At 48.1% G+C, this 24,375-nt stretch overlaps 1 protein-coding gene across 1 annotated transcript in view; it reads right to left on the reverse strand.

Annotated features, from left to right (window-relative positions):
• The window catches only part of CTNND2 (catenin (cadherin-associated protein), delta 2), a 665,207-nt gene that overhangs the window by 144,342 nt on the left and 496,490 nt on the right, over positions 1–24,375 (reverse strand). Inside the window, exon 11 of the mRNA XM_012721744.1 lies at positions 13,547–13,760. Coding sequence (XP_012577198.1) covers positions 13,547–13,760 — 214 coding nt within the window. The remainder of the gene's footprint in view (positions 1–13,546; positions 13,761–24,375) is intronic.

Consider the following 24,375-nt stretch of genomic DNA (forward strand, 5'->3'; position numbering starts at 1 on the left):
CCTGTGGTCACCTCCGGGGCAGGCGGGGATCGAACTCATGCGGAAGCGGCTTTAGATTCTCAGTGCTGTGCTTTAACCCACTGCGCCACCAGGGACAACCTCCCTTCTTGATGAAAACTCAAAAACTTTGGGGCAGAGGGGATGTGCCTCAATGTCATGAAGGTCAACAGGGCAGGTGACAGCTAACGTTGCACTCTCCTGTGAAAAGCTACATGCATCTCTAAGATCAGGAGCAAGACAAGGATTGTGAAGCCAGCGCATGCTCTCCGTAAGGCCGGGGGAGGATGGGTAAGCGAGGTCAACCGGGATGACGGTGAAGACGGAATTAGCCTCCTATCCTCGAGTGGCGGAGAGACATGTTACCGTTCAATGATCTGTCAACACCTGCAACTTACATGCTGTTAAGACGCACTATTACTTTAGTTAAAAAAATATGTGCACCCTTGAAAACCGGTCATGTTGCAGACTTCTCCTAGGCGCCCTGGGGAAGGCCCTGGTGGAAGGCACACAGCTGCGTGGTGGCCCACATGCCAGTGTCCATGATGGGGGCCCGTGGCGTCACCGTCCGTGAGCATGGACAGCCCAGCCCTGACGCTGTCCTCCTCCAGACTGAGCTTCATCCTCTAAGGGTCAACTTGGGAAGAAGTTTATTTTGAACATTTCATCAGAAATAAAAATAAAACCATCTGTGAGGAAGGGAAGCAGGTGCTGGGTGAGGGACCCCCATCCTTCAATTCTCTCTCTCCCCCAGGAGCCACAGGGATTGCAATGTTGTGTTCGTTAGCACTAGTTAATGTAATTTTGGTGATAATTGTAGAGCAAATAAAGCAAACTCTCAAATATAATTAGAGAAAAGTGCTTCTAATTAACTTGTAACTCATGAGTGGCAAAGAAGAGTCACAAATCAGTTATGCATTGTCAGTCCTAACAAGCAAAAGACACAGTACATTTCCATCCGGGCAAGTAGGCAAAACATAACACAACACCCCTGGTGATACTTCCCTTTGAGTTAGCAACACGTTGGCGGACTCTGAAATGTAGGTGTGGATGAGCACAGGCAGGTTTCACACCAGAACCCCCATGACTGTGGACGTGTGCGGTGAGGGCGAGCTCAGACAGTCCAGGAAGAGCAAGTGGGGTTGGTCACTGAAGCCCCTCTTGTAGGTGCTAAATGATGTACGGGGAGCTGAGGACCCCGTGTGACCCTGTGGGGATGCAGAGAGCTGTGACCGTGGCAAGCTCTACCCCGTCCACCCAGGCCCCGCTCCGAGACAGCAGGTGCATTCTACTGGCCGTAACGTCATGGGTAGTGGGTGGGGGTGGGGCGGGGGAGGGCAGTTTCTGTCGCATTTGTTAGAATTCACTCCAGTTTTTCTCTCATGTGAGCAAGCACCTTGGAATAAGAAGTAACTTCAAATTCACTCTAAGCTGCAAAACTGATAAATGAGTGCCACAATTCCTTTGAATAATCGAGCTATTATTAGCAGCAAATGATGTGGGCATCTCAGCCACATCAGTCTCCTGATGAAGCTGCACTTCTGCCCAAGGCAGCTGTGGGCCCAGTGAGAGCAAAAAGTGACACTTCTCGCGTAGAGCTGTGTTGTCACTGGAACATGAAGCCTCCGGGCTCTGCTCAGGGGACAGAGGAAAGTCCATAGACTAGTACAGCACTGTTTGGGGGTGCCGTGTACCTTTACGCTGAGTCTCATTCTAAGTAATAAACTCCCATCATTTTCTAATCTCCAGAGCCTGCTACGTTGGTCATCACAGCACCTGCCAAGCCCTTATCTGCCTCCAGTGCTTGGCTTCGCCCTCTGCAAAGGGAGCTGCCCGAGGGCAGGAGCTCACTCTTGTATCGATGATCAATGCTTACAGGACACCTGCCCTCCATTTGTGCCTTTTTTCCCTTCTCCCATTTGGCTTCTGGAACACAGGCGCCGCCATCTTGGCCACTAGGAAGAGAGCCTTACCCTGGGGGAACTGCACACTCACAACTAGATCTCAATCCTCATCTCCACACGCAACAAATGCCTGCGGAGTGAGTGAATGAGGCCAGCAGCTAACAGAGCTGCTTCAACCTCTGGAACGGAGGGTGGTGTGGGCAGGAAGCTAATGGTGTGAATTTCCCAATTTGATTCGCCTCATCTTGGTTGGAGAGGAGAACAGGAATCAGAACTAGTGCTGAGGGTTGTGAATTTCTGCCCTTTACTTTTGGAGATAACTGGGCTATTTGCCATGGAGAGATAATCCCCAAATGGTCAAGTGACAGGCGATAAGAGAGGGCATCTCTATAAAGATGCCCGAGATACAAATATGGAGAGATGGGCCAAGAGGCAGGTCAAGAGCAACACTTATCTCGTGTCTCCTTCAGGGAGGGACTAGAATGAACACTGGCGCTGGAGAGCGCCTCTTCCCGGGCCTGCTATTTCCTTCCTGAGAGAGGAGCTCTCTTAAGGTCACGCAGGCATCTCCCGGCCCTCACTCACATTTCCCACGGAGGTGAGCACGCATGCCTGGGCGCAGCTCCCGCCCTGCTCATCTGGGAAGTGAGTGGCCCCCAGGACTCGGCACAGAGGTGGAGGAAGCCACTGTGACTCATCTGCTGTCCGAGAACAGGCAGACATGCTGCCTGGTTCTGCAGTTCTGTATTGCAAACCCACCCGAGAAACAGGTCTGAAGCCTGCGTCTAACAATAATGAGTCGATAGGTGCTTTCCATCTTTATTTTGTTGAGAACTTGTTTGTCAAAGAGGATAGAACAGAAAATTCCACAAAATGTGGCTGGAGGCAAAATCTTATGGAAACATAGCTACAGCTATATGCTTTTATCGATAGTTTTATTGAAACATAATGAGAGCCATGTGCTTTTATAAATAAAGTTTTATGGAGACACACCACGCCTGCTTGTTCACGCATCGTCTACGCTGTCCTCACCCAATGTAGGCAGAACTCGATAAGCTGTGCGAGACCCTACAGCCTACGAGCTAGAATGGCTACCAGCTGGTCCTTCATAGCGAGTTCGCCAGCTCCTACCCCAGGGTCTACAGGAAATATGTTCCAAAAAGCACGTTGTCTTTATGGCAAAGTTGGGTGGTAGCCGGATAAGCTCAGGGCAAAAATAGGCAGATGGGGCCGGAGTTTGTAGAGCAGAGGGGACCTGGATGCACATGTTCCCGCACCATCAAGAGCAGCATGAGTTTGGGGATCTTGGAGGGTGATCGTGCAGACCTTGTGGGGACAGGTGGTAGGGATTCCAGAGCAAGAAGCAGAGGGAGGCCTCGCTGTTGGTGCAGTGGGTTAAAGCGCAGCACTGCAAGCTGTAGCTGTACCACTTCAGTGCGAGTTCAATCCCCACCCTGGAGCCTGGAGGTGACCACATGGCGCGGCAGACCTCTCCTGACCCGCCCGCTGCTCCCCTCAGCAGTGTACTTCGTAGGTCAGCCTGTTCTGCTCCCCACTCTGTCTCTGGTGAAGCCTCTCACTGCCCTGTGCCTCTGGCCTGTACCCCGGTTCTCTGTGAATGAATAAATAAATCTTAAAAAAAAAGTTTCGATAAAAAAAAAGCAGAGGGAGAAAAAGCAGAGAGCAGGCGGCAGCTGTGTGCACTGGCTGGTTTCTGTGTGTCACTCACGTGGCTGACGGGCAGCCGAGCAGGGCACGAGGGGTGCCGGTGAAGCTTCGTGGGTGTCACTCGGCCCTCCTCTCCCTGCCGCCCCTGCCTGCACCAGACAGGGAGGCAGAGTCTGGCTCGGGCATCTACAGCAGCTCCCACCGCGGTGGCTCGTCTCCCCCTGATAATAAAGCCCTTTACAGCAACTTAAATTCACAGACGGGGGTTCTCGAAGCCAGACATCACCGCACCTCATCATCTGACCACACCCAAGGACACCCCACTTTCTCCTCTTCCGCTGATACTGTGGTCCAGAACTGTGGTCTTCCAAGAAAAGACCACTGAGCCTGGGGGTCCTGGGGAGATTATGCAGAAGGGAATCATTTAAGGATCCGGAGAGGGGTGACTGCTGGGATCTCTCCTGGATTATCCAGGGACCCAGCTGAATCGCCCGGGTCCTTAAAAGCAGAGAAACACTCCTGGCTGGCGTCAGTAGGAAATGTGACCACAGAAGACTCACTAAGATGCAGTTTGCTGACTCCAGACCAAGGCAGTGGGTGATCAAAGACTGGGTAGCCTCAAGTGGTTGGAAATGGCAATGCTTCTGGAAGTTTCCAGCAGAGCAGAGCCATGTGGACACCTGAGGTAGTCCAGTGAGACCTACACTGGGGTTCTCACCTCCAGAACCCAGAGAGAAGACGTGTTAAGTGTCCACCTGCTGGCCCCCAGCCGTGGCAACAGACGCGCGCCCAGTTCACGGGGTCGGCCGTGCTGGCTGCTGGGTGTGTCTGTGTCTGGGGTGACCGCTTTCAGGCTTCTTTTTGAAAGGTGATGCATATGGGTTAGGGGTCGCACCCTTGGACAGTAAGATGAGGAGGAGCTGGAGTTAAAAAATGGTGCATCTTCTGATGCCCTGAAATATGTTGCCGATCTTGGTGTGCGGCACCCCCAGCTCTCGCTGCTGGAGAAAGTGGACCCCCAAAAGACATAGAGAATCCTTCCTTCCGGCAGAATAAAAAAGTTGAGGTGGCAGGTTTTACATTGTAGTTCAGAACTGTGGACTTTGAACGTTAACACACAATGGCAAGAGATTGATTTTTAGACTTTAATGCCTTTGAACTTTAAATCCTTTGGACTTCACATGAAAGTGGATTTGAACTTTGATTTTTAATTTCTCCTTGGGAATTTGGTATTTGGTGGGGTTTACATTAAAATTCGAACTCTCTCTACATTGCTGGCATTTCATTATTGGGAAGTCTTTACTTTTTTCTTCAGGAAGTGGTTTAATCTTAATGCAGAATCTCTGATATGATACGCTGGACAACATGGCTGGACATTATTTGGGATTTAATATCAAATCTTGGGAATACGGTGACCATGGATTTGATTTAAATAATGTGCTATTCTGAACTATTTCAAAGCTGAAATCATGTATAATGTGCCCATCGGGAATCACAGGTGATCACCAGAAGTTGCAGAGAGGGAGGAGAGGACTCTGTCACAGAATACACTGCTCCTGCTTCGCAGAGATGAGTCGTGTGTCTGCGTGATCACAGCAAACAGGGTAAGAGAATAAAACCGGCTACAGGAGGTTAGTGGGGAAAACGATTCCCCTCTGCTCTAACGTCTCCTCCCACAAGGGATGTTTAATTAATGCTATATCCTAGCCTTTTAAATCAGCAAGCTAATTTGGCTGACAGAACCCAGGCAATGCCGCCTACCTGGCTCCTATCAGCAACAGAGATAATATTCAGTGATACCGACACTTTGCTTTTTATCTATCAAACCGTTCAGACTCCTGCAGGCAAAGTGTCATTTATTAGGCCCATAATGGGATAAAGAAGAAAACAGAAGGAGTCATTCAGCAGATGAGACAGGTCATCACATTTCTGCAAAAACGCAAAACCAACAGAGGTGTGCTGGCCTGTGGAGTGGGGAGCAGCACAGCTCACATTATGATGGAGGGGACCCCCCCGATGGCCCGATGAGGCGGGTGATCTCCAGAAAGACTCACACTCAGGGGAGGAAGGCTGCAGAGGGCAGAAGAAGGGGCTTCTCAAGGGTGACACATTCCAGAAGACCCCACCTGCTCCTCCCACTCAGCCTCGTGGACAGACCACCCAGCGGCTAGGAAATTACTGACCGCTCCTTCCGGGCCAGCCAGCACACCACAGCAAGTAACCCAGAAGAATATTCTTCAAAGAGGTTTGTTGCACAGGAAGGGGGTGGGGAACTAATATGCTAAGATGGAGATTGAGCCATAGAGAGAAAAGCCTTCCTGGAAGATACACTCCACCCAGCAGCTCACTCCTACCTGCTCCTCTGACATCAAATTTCGCAGTGAACTAGCTTCATCATGTCCAGAGAGCTCAGACTCTACTCCCGAGGCCTCGAAAGTGGGCAGGCAACGGAGCATCACCACACCGTAAATTTGCAAAATCAGTCAGAAAGACTCCCACGAAAACAGCAAGACATGACACCAGGAGAAATGAGATAAATTATAACAGAGAGAACAGAAAACACACCTCGGCTTGAAATAATATCCTGGAAAAATTCGGGAGTGGTTACATTCATAAAACAAGAATGGAGGCTAAGAAAAGCACAAAGGAACGTGGTCAGAAGCAACAGTATCTCCGGGACTCGCACTAAACAAACGGAATCCAACATCTCACTGACAGGTTGAGGAAGAGCTGGAGGTTGGCACAAACTCTCACAATGTGTGTAAAAATAAATTCTATCCTGGGCCCTCCCTGCGGGCGCGGAGGGTTACAGCACAGCACTAAGAAGCTAAAGCCACTTCAGCACCAGTTCGATTCCCGCCTGCCCCAGAGCTGACCCACAGGGCGCGGCAGACCTCTCCTGACCCGCCTGCTGCTCCCCTCAGCAGTGTACTTCGTCAGTCCACCTGTTCTGCTCCCCACTCTGTCTCTGGTGAATCCTCTCACTGCCCCTGCACCTCTGACCTGTACCCCAGTTCTGTATGCACAAATAAATACATTAAAAATAAATAAATAAATTCTATCCATCCACACCTAGTAAATATCGACCGCAATTAACACAGACCGAAATCACCGATGCTTTGAGTCGCTAGTCATTGTAGTTAGTGAGGTTCCTGTCAGAACAGAGGTTAGAAACAGATCCGCTGATGTGATCATCCCTGTGGACCTATTATCAGGCAGATTGGGGGGTGGGGGACACTCCAGAACCCCGCAACCTGCCTGCTCTAAACAGGCAGGCATCTACTGCATCAAAACAAAACATACTCTGGTGTGTAAGACCTTCAGTGGAAAGGAGCTGTAACACAATTAGTGTCTGATAGCAGGATATGAAGAATATACTAAACATAGGTTTCAATGAAACACCCGAAGTTTCCCATCCCATTCGCGGCTACGTGCCCATGGGCTTAACAGGGTTGGCCCAAGGCAGGGCCGTGAGGGCACCTCCTGGTGAGGAAAGGGGCGGGAGGGACCTGCCAAGTCCGGAAGGAAAGGAACAAAATTAAAATACAGATAAAGGCTGCCACGGTCGGTGTCCACGGAGTCTCAGCCACGTCTGCTGCACGTGTCTCCTTCCGTGGCCTCCTTGGTCCGAGCCCAGGAGCACACACGGCTTCCCGAGCTCTCTGCTGCGCACGCCTCCTCCAGGTCCTCTCCTCGTCCCCCTTCCTCGCTCCTCCCTGCCCTCTCTTGCTTCCTGCTCCTCAGCTACACCCTCCCATGGGTGGGCAGGGAATCTGGGGCCTCCCCTTTCCCTGGGGATCCCCTGTCATGGGGCGTTTATCTTGAGTTTTCAACTTTTTGATTCAAGCCATAGACACCTTAGAAGATTGACTCTGGTTCTCGAATCCACTGAGGGTGGGGTGGGGAAGGTTCAAGCCAGAACACAGCACAGAAGGAGAGGCGTGGAAGTGAGGAGCCGGGGTTCACCGTGATGTCGGGGAGTCAGTAAGGGAGAAAGCCACCCTTTTGGAAAACCAGAGAAGGCGTGAGCTGTGGAAATGCGAAAAACCCTTCTGTGCCACAGCAGAAGTCAGACTGGGGGTCTGTGGTCTCTGCTTGGGACAGAGCGGGACTGCGTGTCATTTAAAGACGAGGACAAACTGAGAAACAGAACCAGAGCTCAAGCTCAGCGGACGCCCCGGGGGTCGGAGGGGCCGGGCTGGTTTTCACTGGAGGCGTCTTTACGCGTTTTGACTCTTGACCGCGTGTCTGTGAGTTTGACTGAAAACATCCTAAGAAACGACACATCCGATTACCATGCTGGCCACGTCTGTGCCAACAAGTAGCTGCTTTGGGAAGATGTGTGAAGAATCGGGGCCTACTTATACAAAGCAGCACCAACGTGCTCACACATTCTGTATTTATTTGCTGTTTTATTTCCCTGACAGAGGGCTTTGCTCTCACCTGGCGAAGGCACAGCACAGCCTGGGTGTGGGGTTGCGTGAACATAGCCTCATGAAGTGCCACCAGTGGCTTCAGCAACAGAAACTCGAGCCTCAGCACATAAATACAGAACGATGGGGTGGGGGCAGAGGCCAGTGTCCACAGGGGCCTTTTGAGGGCCAGGAGGGAGTTTCTGCTCTGGGCCACCCCTCCTGACGCCGGCCACTTGCTGACAATCTGGGTGAGGGAGTGCGAGGGGGTGCCCGCTGCTTAGACAGGCATCACTCAAGCTCTGCCTTCATCTTCACACCTCAGCTCCTTGTGAGAGTCGGCGTCCAGGTTTCCCCCTTCACGAGGGCACCCCGGTCTACTGTGGTAACTCAAGCAGGGCTGAGTCGCATGTTCAAGCCCTCGGAGCTAGCACTTAACACAGGCACTTGGTGGGAGCTTAGATCGCAGAGCTTTGGAGACCAGGCATTCAGTCAACTGAGCTGATGTTTGCAAACAAATAGCAGGACCGAGGTCTGTGCCCTTAATGGAAAGGAAAGACAGTTCTGGTAAATGAACCCTAAGATAAAGGGATCCTCTTCAGCATGCTTGCTTTCGACCGAAATGTAACTTATTTACTAAGTTTTACGATGTAATAAAAACTGTCTTATGATTTGTACAGCATTCTGAAGGCTTTAGTTGGGCATTTCAAAATTTAAGTTGATTATTTCCATACTTAGAGAGAGAGAAATTGTATTAGTCAGGCCCCAAGGACACGCAGCTTTTCTAATCAGGTTTATTTGCCGAGGAGCATTTCAAGTAATGGGCAGCCTGCAAGAGCTTTCACTGGAGGTAAGTAAAATTCTGATCACCATCTCCTAGTAATTATTGCACAGGAAGAAAATCCCTTATTGCAAGGCCTAGCAGGCAGTGGCAAAAATACATTCTGCTGAGGACGGACACTGCAGCATGAATGTTTTTTTTTAGCAGTGAGCTTGTGTACTGACTGTGCAGCACCAGCTGCGTCCGTGTTAACACTTTCTTAGGCCGCGCACAGAGTGCCGAGGAGTGCGTCATTTAAATCTCTGCAAGGCCGTGCCTTTCTTTCAGCTCAGGTTTTGCTATTGTTTTTGGCCCGGACACCTTAATGCCTTCTGGATGTATATCCTAGGCCTGCTCCCCCATCTGGCTCATAAACATGCTGTAAGTTTGTGACAACAATCACTGAAATGGTTCTGTTGGATGTGCTCACCACCCATCCTAGTTTGTAAGCCTCGAGAGAGGAACTGAAGAGGCACATCACCGCCTTCCCCGATGGTGTTTTGTGACACACTTTGTCTTCATGCATTAGCCAACAGGTAGGAGGGAGCAGGCGACAGAGAAAATGCCGGGACCCGGGCTCCTGCAGGCACAGAGACACACTCCTCGCTAAACTCAGCGTGGGGCCCATGAAGAATCGCCAAGGCTGCGGAGAACGGCTGCCACCCTGGGTCACTATTTTATTCACGTCACGCAGGGATCTCCAACCAACCCCCCGAGGACTGGAGTGGCTGCTGGAACAGAGGTGAAATTAGCCTTTGTACTGGACACCCTCCTCCACCTTCCAGAGTCACGGCCTCCTGGCTGCTCACTGGCTGAGTCTCCAAGGGGTGGACGTGTTAATCAGGAGTGTCTAAATGCAGGGCTGGGGACACATCGGGGTGGCCAGTGCCAACAGGCGCCCCCAGGTGGTCGTGGCGGGGACTGCAGGCAGCATGCTCTGCCCCGGGCCCCCTTGTGCACCTGCCACCATAGAAAGAAGAAGCATCAGCCTTGGAGGCGTCAGGGATGAAGAGAGAGGCGCCCCCTGCCCACCCCGCCCTCACACAGGAAGGGCGGTCGCCTTAAAGAAGGCCGCCCTGGACTTTCAGAGGCGACCTCATAGGGGCAGGTGCACCCTGGTGCTCCCCAACATGGCCTGAAACTGATCTGCCGGGACCCCAGGCTGCTTCCATGAGAGAAAAAATTCAAAGGGTTCGTCAGACTTGGGCAGAAACATGTCACAGGGAAGGAGGAGGGAGTGAGAAGAAAAGACCAGAGAAACAGAAAACATGAGGGATAAAGGATCAGAGAAGCAGGAGTTGCGGACCTTGAGAAGTCGGGTTACGACACTAAAACACGAGGCGCCCAAATCTCTGTGGGAGACCACAGCACGCAAGTCAGGGCTCCCCGGCGATGACTGTGGGGGCTGGAACAAGGCGGCTCTCTCGGGCCCCAGGACGAATTCACTGCCTCATTTGACTTTCGCCTGGGCAGTGGCCTGGACTTCGGCTGAACTGGCATCATTGATGCTACTTCTAAACGACGTCAGCAGGGCCCACCCTGCAGGGTTCGGACGCCCCTGCTTTCTGCCAGTGTGGAAATTTCGAAGGCTTTGTGACCACAGACTGGCCCGCAGCACCGGTACCTCGGACGCTGGAGTACGCCCTGGACGCCCGCTTCAGTTCCTCTGCTAGAGGAGCAGCTTGGCCAAGGGGCTTGCTGTTGTGTGAAAGTATCCACGTGGCAACTCCGGAAACCAGGAACCGCAGGCTGTCAAAATGTTTTGACAACGTGCTTTCCTTTCAGAAGGGCGAATTCACGTCTGGAATGCAGTCAGGCACGATACGGCAAGCAGAAGGCAGGGAGAGGCAGCGGCGCACTGAGGTGCTGGACACCGTGGCCTCTCTTCTCGGGGGCAGAGGACAGAGCTGGCCACCAGCAAGGCTGACAGAGCACAGCTGGTCCCAGCAGGACCTCAGGCGCCAAGCTCTGTTCTCGAAAGAGTAGATGGAGCCCTCCCTCACGGCGCAAGCACTGTGAAGCTGTCCACAGCCGCCGCAGCTTAAGTCTGATCCCCAGCCGGGGAGTGACCCACGGGGTGCAGCAGACCTCTCCTCTCTCCCTGCTGCTCCCCTCACTAGTGTATTTTGGTCAATCCACCTGTTCTGCTCCCCACTCTGTCTTTGGTGACTCCTCTCACCCCCCACACCTCTGGCCTGTACCCCATAAATAAATCTTAAAAAAAAAAAAAAAAAGTCTCAGCCCTCCCTGGTGGCCCAGCGGGTTAAAGCACAGCACAGAGAAGCTAAATCCACTTGCGCATGAGCTCGATCCCCGCCTGCCCCGGAGGTGACCCCAGGGCACGGCAGACCTCTCCTGGCCCGCCCGCTGCTCCCCTTAGCAGTGTACTTCATTAGTCTGCCTGTTCTGCTCCCCACTCTGTCTCTGGTGAATCCTCTCACCCCTGCACCTCTTGCCTGCACCCCAGTTCTTGAATGCATAAACAAATAAAAATAAATAAAAATAAATCTTAAAAAAAGAAAAAAGAGCAGAATCACAGGGACACCTCATCTCTCCGAGCACCTTCCTATGCTCTGCATTTTGCATGATGGAAACTTGTTGGCCCTTTCTGAAAAGGAAACCTGCCTTCAATGTGTCCCCATGGGGCTTGCAGAGACACCTTTGATGTGGCCAGGTGCACGGAGTGACACGCAGTACCTGCGCCAGGCTGGGTAAGGCCGGAGGACAGGCTTTCGGCTCCTCGCTGTGCCTCCCTCAGCACCGCATGCACGGCACTAGGACCAGGCCGTCCCTGCCCTGGCCTGTCTGGAGACGCCATGGTCTTGTCAACCTCTGCCTGTGGCTGAGTTTCCTTGGCTGAGATTCGCCTTCAATACAGAGTGCTCCCAGGGAAGGGAGTTGGGGTGGGACAGATCCAAATTCTGGTCAGAGGCAATTCCCTTCACCATGAAATGAGAGTGGCAGATGCCCTCAGGTCACTGGTCCTGGTCATCCGTAGCCAGACCTCACTGTTCAAGACCCCCCCGACGCCTGTCTTCCTCACCCACACCAGGCCCTTTCTCTTGCAGGCACTCTCACTTAGCACCCAGGAACACAAGGGCTGGCGTTCTCACACACACACAGCAGAGACCTGCTTCAACCCCCCGACTCCCCTAAGGTCACACATAACACATGCACAGCATAGTTTCATCTAACCAGACCCACACCACCCATGCTTGTTTAGTGCAAAACCTTAATAACATTGCAACCCTTAACTTTTTCCCAATATAGACAGTTCTCCACTCAGAGACAGGAAAAATGATTTGGCCTCATTCTAATTTAGCTAAGAGCATGAAAGAGCTGCAACAATCATGGGAAAGGGTGGAAATCTAAGAAAACAGGCTGCGGCTAGGTGTCTTGACCCGACATCGAACAAACATGTATGCATAACTCTCTTGCTTCAGCAGTGTATTTTCTGAAGTAAACAAATTCACATAGACTTCACCAGCACAGTCTCAGGAAATTCTAGAATTGAGAAGGAAAGTTGGCAGTGGCATCATGGATAGATAAAAGGTCCTTAGTGTGAGACTCAACCTTGCAACCGACCTGCCAAATTCTAGTTTTGGGGGCACTTAGATGAAGCCAAAAATAAACCACAAAGAAGAACAAAATAAAATCAAGAAGATAATTTTGAGTTTCCATCTGAGGCTGCAGTGAAAACACGAGGGACCACAGTGAAAGATTCATGTCTACTGGACACACATCGGCCAGAGATGTACTGAAAATGTCCCCTTCTCCTCATTCCATCCTCACGGCTGCAGAAGGTGCTTACTGCCGTTATCTCTATATTATCAAACTCAAACACTGCATGTCTGTAAAGGCTTTCTCTCAGGTTCACTTTTTAAAAAACCCATATTAAGTAACAGCATCATCACCTGGAGATTTTCAGTAAGCAAAAATATTCAAGAAATTTACTGTTACATAGTTCGCTCTTAACCAGACCACGAAGCAAAACATATACCTTGTCAGCAGTAAGTCACCTACCTTGTCAACTGTCTTTAAAGTCACTCTTCTGGGGCCTCCCTGGCGGCCTAGGGGTGAGTCTCAGAACTATCACCACTGCAGCCTGAGTTCCACCCTTGGCCGGGGAGTGACCCACCTGGTGCCGCAGACCCCTCTTATATCCCTGCTGCTCCTCTCAGCAGCTCAGCAATGTCTTTCAGTCAATCTGCCTGCTCTGTTCCCAACTCTATGGTGAATTCCACCCACACCTCTGGCCTGTACCCCAGTTCTGCTATGCAAAAAGAAGTAAAATATTGAAAAAAAAAAGTCATTCTGCCAATGAGCAATTATTTTCATCAGTTATTATGCTAATTTATTTAATATTATTATTCTCTTAATAACTATTATTTTATTATGAAAAGCTATCATTATTGTTATATCAGCTATTATAAAACCCATTCCAGTGATGACCAGTGGGTGTTCTAAGATGTTGGACTTTTCTAATCACATGAACAAGATAGAACTATGATCACAGCACTGGTGTGAAGGTTCTGTCTCCTGGATTCTAATGATTCAATGTAGTCCACACACTGACATCTGCTTCACTTTGCACCTGTTTGTCCCTCCACAGACACACATTGGGGCTACCTATGCCGGGGGCCTCTGAGAGGCCCTGAACCACACACTGGCTCAGTGCACCTGCTACCCAGCTAGAAAACAGTCCCCCGACCTCACAGCCAGCTGTGCCGCGAGTAATGACTAACCTGTGACCAACTCCCGGATCTCCAGGTCTGTGCTCTTGCGGAGTAACCTCACCAGCGCGGGGATCCCGCCACAGTTTTTCAGGGCGATTTTGTTATCGTCATTGGCCTTCCCGTACACCAAGTTTCTCAAGGCTCCACAGGCACTGCGGTGCACTTCCGTCATCCGGTGGTCCAAGAGATCCACCAGCAGCTGGATGCCTCCTTGTCTCCTTATCTGAAAGACACAGGACACAGATCTTGCCTTAGCGAGTACGGTTCCACTACTTAAACCAAAGCAGAGGTTTCACATCAAGTACTGCAGGTCCTCGAATCACGTCCTTCTGTTCAAATTGCTTGTTGATGAGGAAAGAAGAGAATCCTGACCAAAGGTGAAGAGACATCAACACAGGGCCTGCTTGTGATACATGTTGTTTCCCTTAAAGTGGAAAGTTTCTAAGAACCAACTGACAACACTGAGGACCTCAAGTAGCTGCTGTAATTCACTGTACTGAACTGAATTAGGCAAACCGAAGGGAGAGAAAACAAGCACCTGTTCTTAGTAGATATTATTGCTTTTACTTGCTTAAATAGTCTCTTTTGATAAAAATCCAAATGCATTTCTTTTCCAATGACTGAAAAGAATTTTGGACAGGTGATTCTACTGCACAACCTCATAGAGGTCTGTCAGACATTCCTCTGTATAAATCTATGTCACTCAGGCACGAAGCAGACAGGGGAAAAGTTATGTCTCCCACTCCTAAGACTTTTTCAATGTAACCACTGAGTTTAAGGGCTGTAGGGGTGATGTACAAAGTGTCAGGTATGCTTTTTAGGGAAACACGCCCCGCTTTAGTAATTAGATGCTAAAAGAGAAATCATAAGAACTGATACAGGATTTTCATCAGAGAAGATCTAAAAAATAAGCGAGTGCTCCCTGCAACAGCCAGACAGAATACGAAGACTGGACCTAGCCACCTGATGAAAGACAATGACAAAGTCACATTAGAGTTTCAAGTTCTTTTCACCCAGACTATTTTTACTTTTTTTTTCTTTTAAGACTTATTTATTTATGCCGACAGAACTGGGGAGCAGGTCAGAGGTGCAGGGGGTGAGAGGCTTCACCAGAGACAGAGTGGGGAGCAGAACAGACGGATGAAGTACACTGCTGAGGGGAGCAGCGGGCGGATCAGGAGTTGTCTGCTGTGACCTATGGGTCACCTCTGGGGCAGGGGATTGAACTCGCACTGAAGCCACTGTGGCTAGCTTGCATTGGTGCGTCCTGACCCACTGCGCCACCAGGGAGGGCCCCAATTTTGAAATTTAAATGGCACATAAACTGGCTGGTTAACATCCAGACTATCTTGTGGACTTTCTCACTAGCCAAGCTGTATTTGATTATTTCTCCAGTTACAGGGAAAAATAACAAGGTTCATCCAGTAATACTCTTTCCTTTTTTTTAACTTCAAGGCCCCTCAGGGATCAAAAGATTAGAACCTGGCATGAAGGAGTATAATTTGGCACCTTCTCTACTTAGTTTTCCTATTCCAGAAAACTCATTCAGTCCACAGATGTGCCAGGGCACCTGGTTAAATCGCTCTACTCTTTGAAAGGTGCTTAAATGCTACTGTATCAGTGAGCTGGCTTAAACCACACTATTCACAACTGCTACCTGCACCATGCCCTCTCTCCAAACCAGTCTTCCTATTTTACCTTACTCCATCATTGAATTCTCCATAACACAGGACATGTTCGTATTTGTTGTTTATTGGTACTGTCTGTCTTCTACTAGAGTGGGTGTTGTTCGAGGGTACCTCTCTGGTTCTCGGTGTCAGTCTCCAGTGCAATGCCAAGCACACAGTAGATGTCCAGTGACTCTTTGTGAGCGAACAGCAGGGAGGGCACAAGACTTGACACATCAGGGCTGCTCAGGGAACACTCAGCTTTTCAAAAGTAGGTCACAGATTTAGACTTGTAATGGAGAAGTTAATGCAATAGACACACGTGTTCATTTTCAGCAAGAACACCCGAAACTTACACAACGTTATAATGCAATTTTACTTCAAAAAAAGAAATCAATATCCTGCTTTAGAGGACAGTGAAGAATGTCTCCAGGGGGTTAGTTGTTTTTCCTACGCCAGCTTACAAACACAACAGGGCGGGTGTGGCTCACATTTGGGCGGGCCACCCAGTGACTCAGAGCACTCCTGCTGGGGAAGTCCAGTCCCGTCACCAGAATGAACACAGGAGACGTCAAAATCGTCATACAACTCAATGCCTCTCAGTACTTAATTTGGAAAACATGAATGTGATATTTCAAGTACATGATTTCATGCAGAGGTAAGATTTCAACTTCTTGGGATGAATACCAGGGAGCATGACGCTGGATTATATATAACATATATGGATATATATAAACACACACACACATATGAATTAATTAAAAATATCTATGTTGAAATACATATAGGAGAAACAATAGCTTGAATTGAATCAGGACCAGACAGATCTCTTATCTGTTACTTTTCTGAACCTGATAGAATCAGACAAGGCCCAGAACAGACTGTTCGTACAGCACCTGAGCGGGCAGTCTTAAACTCCAGAACTGAAAGTGTCTAAAGTCACTCAAGAGTAAGATGCAAAGATTTTCTACCTTGTCCTGCCTTTCATTGTCATTCTTTCTCTCTATGGAATTGAACGACTGGATGGAAAATTAAATGCAAGAAAAAAGCAAGCAATGCAATATCATTCATTGCAAGTAACAGAGTCTCCACCACTTAATGGGTTTGTTAACCTCCATGTACATTTATTGAGAATACAATACCTTCGCCAATGAATTCTCTAACAGTGAGTTAATATCAGTATCGATGAATAATTTAAAGCATATTCAATTAGAGCAGCGTTTGTATGTTTCTGAGTCTTCATAAAATTATAATGATAGATGATGTACAGTTGGCTATAAATCCATTTAACATGGAATAGAATTTCTCTTGGGAGGTTCGTGGCTGGTAGGTATTCAGAGAGATGAGGGAGATGGCCTATTCTGCTTCAGAAGGGGGAGGACTCTGGTGCCAGGGTTAGAAGAGGCTGGAGTAAAGTTTTTGTTAGAAGTAATTGGTTGGTGAGGCAGAGACCTCAAGTATTTAAAGACCTGGGTACAGGTTTCTATGTATCTCAGGGACCTATTATTTCATTTTAAGCAACATGGATATACTTTTAGGCTTACAGTTTAGGGCTAAAGGATGCTAGCCTGGACTTGAGACTCTACAACTAGTAATGAGCTTAGGGAAGTTACTGTTCCCTAATCAGCAAGTTCCCCTGAGAACTGGTTTATACAGGAGGCTGACTAAAAAGAAATGATTTGGATTAAGTGATTTTCAGTAAAATTCCAATTAACTGCTATTTTCAAAGCTGTTGTTTTGAAAAATCAAAAACAAATCAATAAAGTTGTCTTATAGCTCTTGCTAATGTTTAAAAATTAAATCATTTTCACTGCTTAGAAAGCTACTGAATGATACAAAGGTAGCAGAGGCTTAACCTGAAGTAAAAGACTGTGTTCAACTTTAATGTAGAAACCGCAAAGTTATAATTTGTAATTACACATTCACCTCACTGAATTCTATCCCTTCATTTAGAGTAAAGTCAATGATGTTTTCCATATCATTTCAATTGATTATACATTTAGTAGCCTCTGAGTAAAATAGAGGTATCATTCATAAAGGTCAAAATCTTTATTAGTTTTATGGTGGAAATTATTTTTGAGGAAAAAAAACTCTCTGTTATAATTGTGTCAAGTTGCTGTAATCAATATTCAGACCATGATGGGTTATGTCTTATTAACTTATGCTTCAAAGAGAGGTAAACTGCAGTGTTTGGGGGTGCTGGTTAGAAGCTAGAGAAACTGAGCCAAGCATTCCTCTTCCTCCTAATACCTGTGTGCTACAGGGCACGTCACCTCCATGTTTTTAAAATGAGAACAGGGAACCCCCTGGTGGCACAGGGGTTAAGTCTCAGCACTATCTGCATTATGCCCTGAGTCCGATTCCCGCCAGGGAGTGACCCCCAGGGTGCAGCAGACCTTTCCTGCCTCCCTGCTGCTCCCCTCAGCAGTGGATTTCAGTGGATTCACCTGTTCTGCTCCCCACTCTGTCGCTGGGAATCCTCTCACCCACCACACCTCTGCCTACAGCCCATTTCTTCTACACAAAAATAAACTTAAAAAAACAAAATTCGGGGCCCTCCCTGGTGGCGCAGCGGGTTAAAGCACTGCACTGAGAATCTAAAGCTGCTTCCGCATGAGTTCCATCCCTGCCTGCCCCGGAGGAGACCACATGGCGCGGCAGACCTCTCCTGACCTCGCCCGCTGCTCCCCTCAGCAGTGTGCTTCGTCTATCTGCCTGTTCTGCTCCCCACTCTGTCTCCGGTGAATCCTCTCACCCACCACACTTCTGGCCTGTACCCCAGATCTGTAAGCATAAATAAATAAATCTTAAAAAAAAAAAAAAGTATTATCTAAAAAAAAAAAAAAAACAAAATTCAAAACTAAGTAAGTAAATGTAAAGAAGAACAGGAGTGCAATGACTTCTTGTTATGATAACTAATTCACAAAAAAATGCATTCAAAATAATTTGGAGGTTGATCTAACTCTTGGAAAAGGAAGAAATACTTTTTTAAAGTACACAGAGAGTTATTTAGCAAAAGAGAGAAGGACCAGGTTTTGGTTTTATTATCAAATGTACTTACACACATGACGATTGCAACGAGCAATGAATGCTGGAGCCAGTCACAAAATGTCACAATACCAGTTAACTGACTCGGAGGACCCCAAACTCTTGTAGATTTTCTTGGCTACTCCTCATAACCGAGATGCAGGCTGTTGCAGGTTTGGTTTCCTCTGTGTCTAGTCAACGCTATTTACTTTCTGAGACTCAGTGGAAAAGGTCAAGTAGTCCAGACATACGTTATGATTTAGATCTTTCCACTCTACAGGTCCCTACATCCTGTCCTTGCATTGGACGTTTAGAAACCTGCCTGCACAGCAGTAAAGACCTATTTAGATACAAAGAAGCCCTGTCCTTGAAAAGCTATGAAAAACAAAGAAGATCAGTAGCCAAGGCTCCTAGGGTACCTTGATGTAGAGATCCTGGAGCAAACCAAGTAATGTGTGACTGACTCCAGGGAGAGCGAGGAGGGCCAGGGAGCAAGCGCAGAGTGCAGGGAGAGAGGACGGGAAGGAGATCGCGGACTACATGGTGAGCTGGGGCTGTCGGTGCTGTAAGGGCTTTGGGTTTACTTGACAAAGACAAAGGTGCAGTTGAGAGTGGATGGATGACTTGTTAACAGGGGAAAGACGTGTCGGTGGGCACAGACGGGAGTGACCAAAGTCCGAAGCAGGGACACTGTGGTGGCGCTGGTTCAAGAAATGAGGCAGCCTGAGGCGTGAGCGACGGGCCTCCCTGGGCTCCTGGGTGGGCCAAGACCAGACTGTTTTGCAGGAAGAAAGATCAGGGTCTTCCTGAGACGATCACAAGCGGCAAAGAGTCATTTTGAATAATCAAGTGCACTGACGATGCTCAGCACAACAGTGACTTCTGGTAGACCGGCAGGTGGCAAAGCTTTGGTGAAACACACTTTCACTGCACAGTAAAGCTGCATTCAGAACAGTGTCACCACAAGGTGGAAAGTGACATCTTCCTCACGTATAAAGCTATGTGCAGCACAGACATAGGAGGAACAGAACACTCTCTAGTGCCCAGCCATAACCAATAACAGGTGGCGAGGCAGGTGAACTGTCTTCCGGCACAAACAGTGCTGACAGGTATGTCGACAGCGTCTTCTTGGACATTATTTTTCAAGTGAAAAATCTGAGCTGTAAAACATTTCAAGTATATGAAGACTTACACTATATTATAAAAATGACACAGAACATGAAATTTGCTTATGTGCTTCTTTGTTATGCAGATGTATTTCTTATTTCTACGACAGATTCTGAAAATGTGTGTTCACATGCCCAATATTTACTGGATTCAACACTGGCTGAGAAAAGAATTTCTGTTTTTTCAGTCCAACTGTTTTTCTGTTTTTTCTTAAGCCTGCCCCACATTCCTGGAGGAGCTTGGGGGTGAGGAAAGGAGACACCCAGGAACAGCCTGAGGCTGTGAAGTGCACAGCAGGTCATGTAGCGGCCTCTGGGGAAGCAAGAGTGTGAAGCAACCAAACTGACTTTAGGAAGTAGAAGACTGGCGAGCTGTGCAGCGGTAACAGTCAAGATTTGGTCTGCAGGGCTTGCTCAGCCCTTTGCTCAGAGAACATTCCTGGAAGACATAAAGTAGGTAAGAAGGGAAACCAGCAAGGTCTCCATAGGCACCAGCAAGGTAACTGGTGAAGTCCACTGTGAGCTCTGCCCTGTGTTCATAAGTCTCGCTTGCAAATATACAGCAGATATATAAATACTTATGGGCAAATTTGCCCAAATATTTCAGCGAAATCAAGTCAGAGGCTGCAGGGCGTCCCAAGAATGAGCAATAGGGGAAGCCCTCCGTTCTACCACTCAGGGATCCCTGCAGCTCCCCCAGGATTTAGCCACTCTGCCCAGTTCTTTTGAGAATCCACAAACTAGGACGTGTCAAGCTTGTCTGTCACATGTTGCTGCTATTTAACACCGAGGAAGCGGTTACCAGGGCAATCTGTCTGTAACGTGGCATCCTGAAATACGAGTACTTGAAGATACCGCTCCACTGATTCACACAGTTCAGTCTTCAGTGGGTCCGCCTGCCCAAGCAGAACATTTATGTGACACTTGGGTCTTGGAGTAATAGAAAATACAGTCGTTGATGCATCTGTGGCCTCTAGAATTTAAAAATTACCTACTAAGAAATCCCATCGCATGCCATACCGTGTATCCTAAAGCCACATGTCACCCTTGAGGAAGAAAGAGACACACATCTAGACAGCACGGGACAGTCAGCTGAGAAATTCTGGTGGCAGAACAGCGCCCCTAAATAATTTGGTGAGCTGGTAGTTCGAAATCACACACTTGAAATTCTCCAATGTTAGTAACAGGTATTTCTGAGTAAATAAATCTGCATAAATACTTAAGAGAAATCAACTCAGAAATTGATTTCAGAAATTGCCCTTCTCCTTCCACCCAAATGCAATTCATTCAGTTCTTTCAAATATTTTCCTTTCAATTCTGGTAGCACTGATTTTCTTTATGTAACTCATCACTGCAGACCTGTCTGCTGACATCTAACCTTCTAGTCAACAAAACAGCCGGCGAGACCTAGAAGATCATTCATTCCTTAATTACTTTAGTTCAAAGATCTTCAGTCCTGGGGTGTGCCAGATTAAACATCAGAAACTCCAGTTATCAATAATAAAATGCTGACTTTACTCCATTTTCAGACTTTAGCCCTCAGAACAGCTTAGCAACGAAGTTTTTCAAAACATCCTCAACATATGAAATCCCAGGTGAAAAAAGTCATTTCCTTATTTCCTGCCTTATTTGATTTTCTAGTTATGCATTGAAAAGAGTATCGTCTATGAAAATGTCTTGGCTTGTATTTGCACGCTTTATGTATCGTCGAGTAAGTTATTGGTGTAAGCGTATAAATAGGTTCCGCTCTCCAGGTTCAGGAAGCTGATCACTATGGAGTTCTAATAAAAGGGGCAGGACTGGGACGCAATTTTTACTTTATCTTTAAATTCTGCACACACAGCAGTCAGGATCCTTTTTTGTTTTTAACACATGCAATTGGACCTCGTTGCTCCTGGCTCAGACCCTCCAGTGGGCCCTATCCCTTCGCATTACTATTTTCCTTGGTCTGCTCTCTGCTCTCCCCGCCGCTCATGTCTCTCGCTCCCTCGCTTTTGGCGCCAGCTCCTTGGGCTCTGGGGGAGTCCCGAGGAGCCTGGCCAGCCTCCTGAGCTTTGCAGAGTGGTTTCCTTTCCCTGACTTAGGTGCCCACTCACCCTGAAGAACCATCAAAAACTGACCTCCATCCACACGCTCCCCCCCACATTGGTCCACATCCTCACCCCTAGATTCCTCACCCCTAGATCCTCACCCCTAGATTCCCAGGACCACCTGGTGCACTTCAGAAACCTACGTGCTGAGTTTCTGTCCCACCCCACCCAGAGCAATGTGAAGACTTCGACAGTAGAGATCTTGCTTGGTGTGTGCAACACAAATCCCAGGTGAGGGGGTACCAGGTTTTCAACAGGTCCTTGTACTGTTTTGTTCCCAGGCTATGACTATGATGATCTGAAATAAAGCCAACTTTCATGGTGAAGAGAAATGTCATTCAAGTAAATCAGTCCTGAGGACAAAGGCTTTGGGTGGCCAAGAGGACTCAGTCAGGCCCATAGAAATCTCACACAACCGGTCACCCACCTAGCCAATGTATGGGCATTTAAAACTCATTTTCTTTTAACTTTCTTATGATGGGAGAACGATTTTCCTCCCAGTGGAAGCCAGTGCTGCATAGGAGATGCGCCTGTTACACACACACCTGCATCTTGTTTATAGGAGCCAACGCTGAATATATTAGCTAATTATAGATATGCAGATGTCTTGTTTTCCTTAATGCAAAAGAAAAAAAAAAACTCATAGAAAAGCCTGTGAAATCATGTGGTATGCAGGCCCATGGCTGAATATCCAATTTCCATTAGATGAACTTGGGCTAAATGGCAAAGAGACAGATAAAAGTCAGAACAATAAGGAAGATTATTCATAATTCAAAATCTTCTCACTCCACTGTCACTCTTCAGGGTTTAAGACAGGAAGTTAGAAAAATCTAAATTGCAAAACAAATTATCATCTATTGATTCATTTCCTATGGTGTTTGTTGCAGAAAAATGAAGCCTAGAGCCTGGAGGTCTAGCCAACAAGGGGGAAATGTTGCCTCTGGAAACTCGGAGAGCTGCTATGAAAGTCTGCTTGCTCTCCACTGCTGGTGAGGTGCGCCCGCTGCCGGGGGACCAAGGTGACCTCAGCATCCGCTCTGCATAACGCAGCACCTGAGACAGGGCATGGGTATGTCCCCATTCTCCTGACTCGGTGGCTCACCCCAGTGGCCAGTGCTGTTACATGATTCTCTGTCCAGATAAGACCAAGCAGGATGGACAAAGTCCTTCTCAGGAGCCAGTACAAGGGGTGATGCGGCGGCTGCACAGTAATGCTGACTCTGCAATCAGTGTCTCTTCAGTGATGACTCCAGGGCAGACACCCAGGCTCGCTCGGAAGAGGGGCTGGGGGTTTTGGTTGTGTGTTAACATGAACTTTCCTGAAGACCGGTCGGAAGAAGGCTGGCTCCTCTAGTGTTCATTCTGCCACTTTAGTGCACTTGTCCGCAAGCCCTGTTACTGTGCTGGAGAGAAATCACAGGTGCTCTGTTCTGTGACATCACTGCAGAAGAGGATGAAGCACCAGAAGAGATAAGGAGGGGAACCCAGGTTCTGAGACTCCCCGAGATGCATCTAGTCCTGCCTTGAGGGGCACTCTTCGGTATGGGCAAGCTGAGGGTGTCCTGGCACGTAATTAGGTACTTTGGAGTAGATCCTTCCTTAGGCTGATGTCTTCCGACATTCCTACAGGTTGAACAGGAATTTCGGGTCTCAGCTGACCCCAAGAAAGTCAAGAAGTCGCTTTCAGTGCCCAAGAAGGACCCGCGCCCTGCCTCTCAACAGCAAAGATCGAACAGTGAATGGGGCCACTGATGTGTTCCAAGGCTGTCTTCCTGATGCTCTCACATGCTTTTGTCATGGACTCCAATATCCCCAGGTATCTGTTAATATTTGGGTGGGTTTTAGGCATCTGAGATTATCCTAGGAAATCCTCTGTTCTCTTATCTACTGAAGACTTTGACGGATTCTTGTTTGGAACCATCTTCAATAGTGACTTGCTTTGTTTTTCCCTTTTTCCTTTCTTCCTCCCCTCCCTCCATGGAACAATAATACCACCATATATGAGAAAGATTTCTCCAGGATCTAAGGAGTTCTAGCAAGAGTATGCTTCTTATTCATTTACAGTTGCATAAAGGGAAGATTTTTCAATAGTGTAGAAATATCCTCAATTATTTAAATTTCCTTCGTTGGCTCACTCCTTGCAGTTACAAGCCAGCCTCCCCTTGTCAGGAGCCATGCTAAGTCCAGTTCTGCTGGCCTAGTCTCTGGTAAGCCTGCACATCATTACATCATCAGAGACATAGATAAGAGTAACTTTTATCGTCAGAAGGTGTGAGTCCCATGGGGAGTTTCTTGGGCAAAGGAAGGTGTTGATCAGGTCCTTGTGACAGAACTGTTAGATGTAATGCTTGGGGTAAAGTCAAAGCAAGAATGGATTTTTCTTTTTTCCCTTTCAGAAATTAGGAGTTGAGAAACAAATACTTTCCAGGTCAATAACACCACCAGAATCCCGGGCACTGAATATACTTCCTTGAACTATGTTGGATATGGCCAAAGTCATTGGAGAACTGCTTTATTTAGACTGATAATCTACAAGGTCAACCAGAACAGCTGACTGCTTTACCCAGTCAGTCTTCTGTATAGGGAGGTAGTGAGCCCGGGAAGCAGTGCCATCTTCTCTGTTCATGTCGATATCGACCTCCCCTGAAAGTCCAAGTGGTTTTAGTCTTGAAGTTGCCGGATCATGGCTAGCTGAGGGGCTCTCCCTTGCTTTACACAGTCATAACAGTATTTGGCTGCCATTTGCACCTTCTCCGTTCCCCTCATGGGCTTGTGGACCATCAACTCCCTGTGACACGTCTGGGTCGTCTGGGCATGAAAGCACCTTCGGTTTTTGGGCAGTTACCTTTCCATTCTCTTTTGAAACAACCTCCAATTTTGTAGTACAG

This window comes from Condylura cristata, unplaced genomic scaffold (assembly GCF_000260355.1).
Source record: "Condylura cristata isolate star-nosed mole 26May11 unplaced genomic scaffold, ConCri1.0 scaffold00007, whole genome shotgun sequence".
Taxonomy (NCBI): Eukaryota; Metazoa; Chordata; class Mammalia; order Eulipotyphla; family Talpidae; genus Condylura; species Condylura cristata.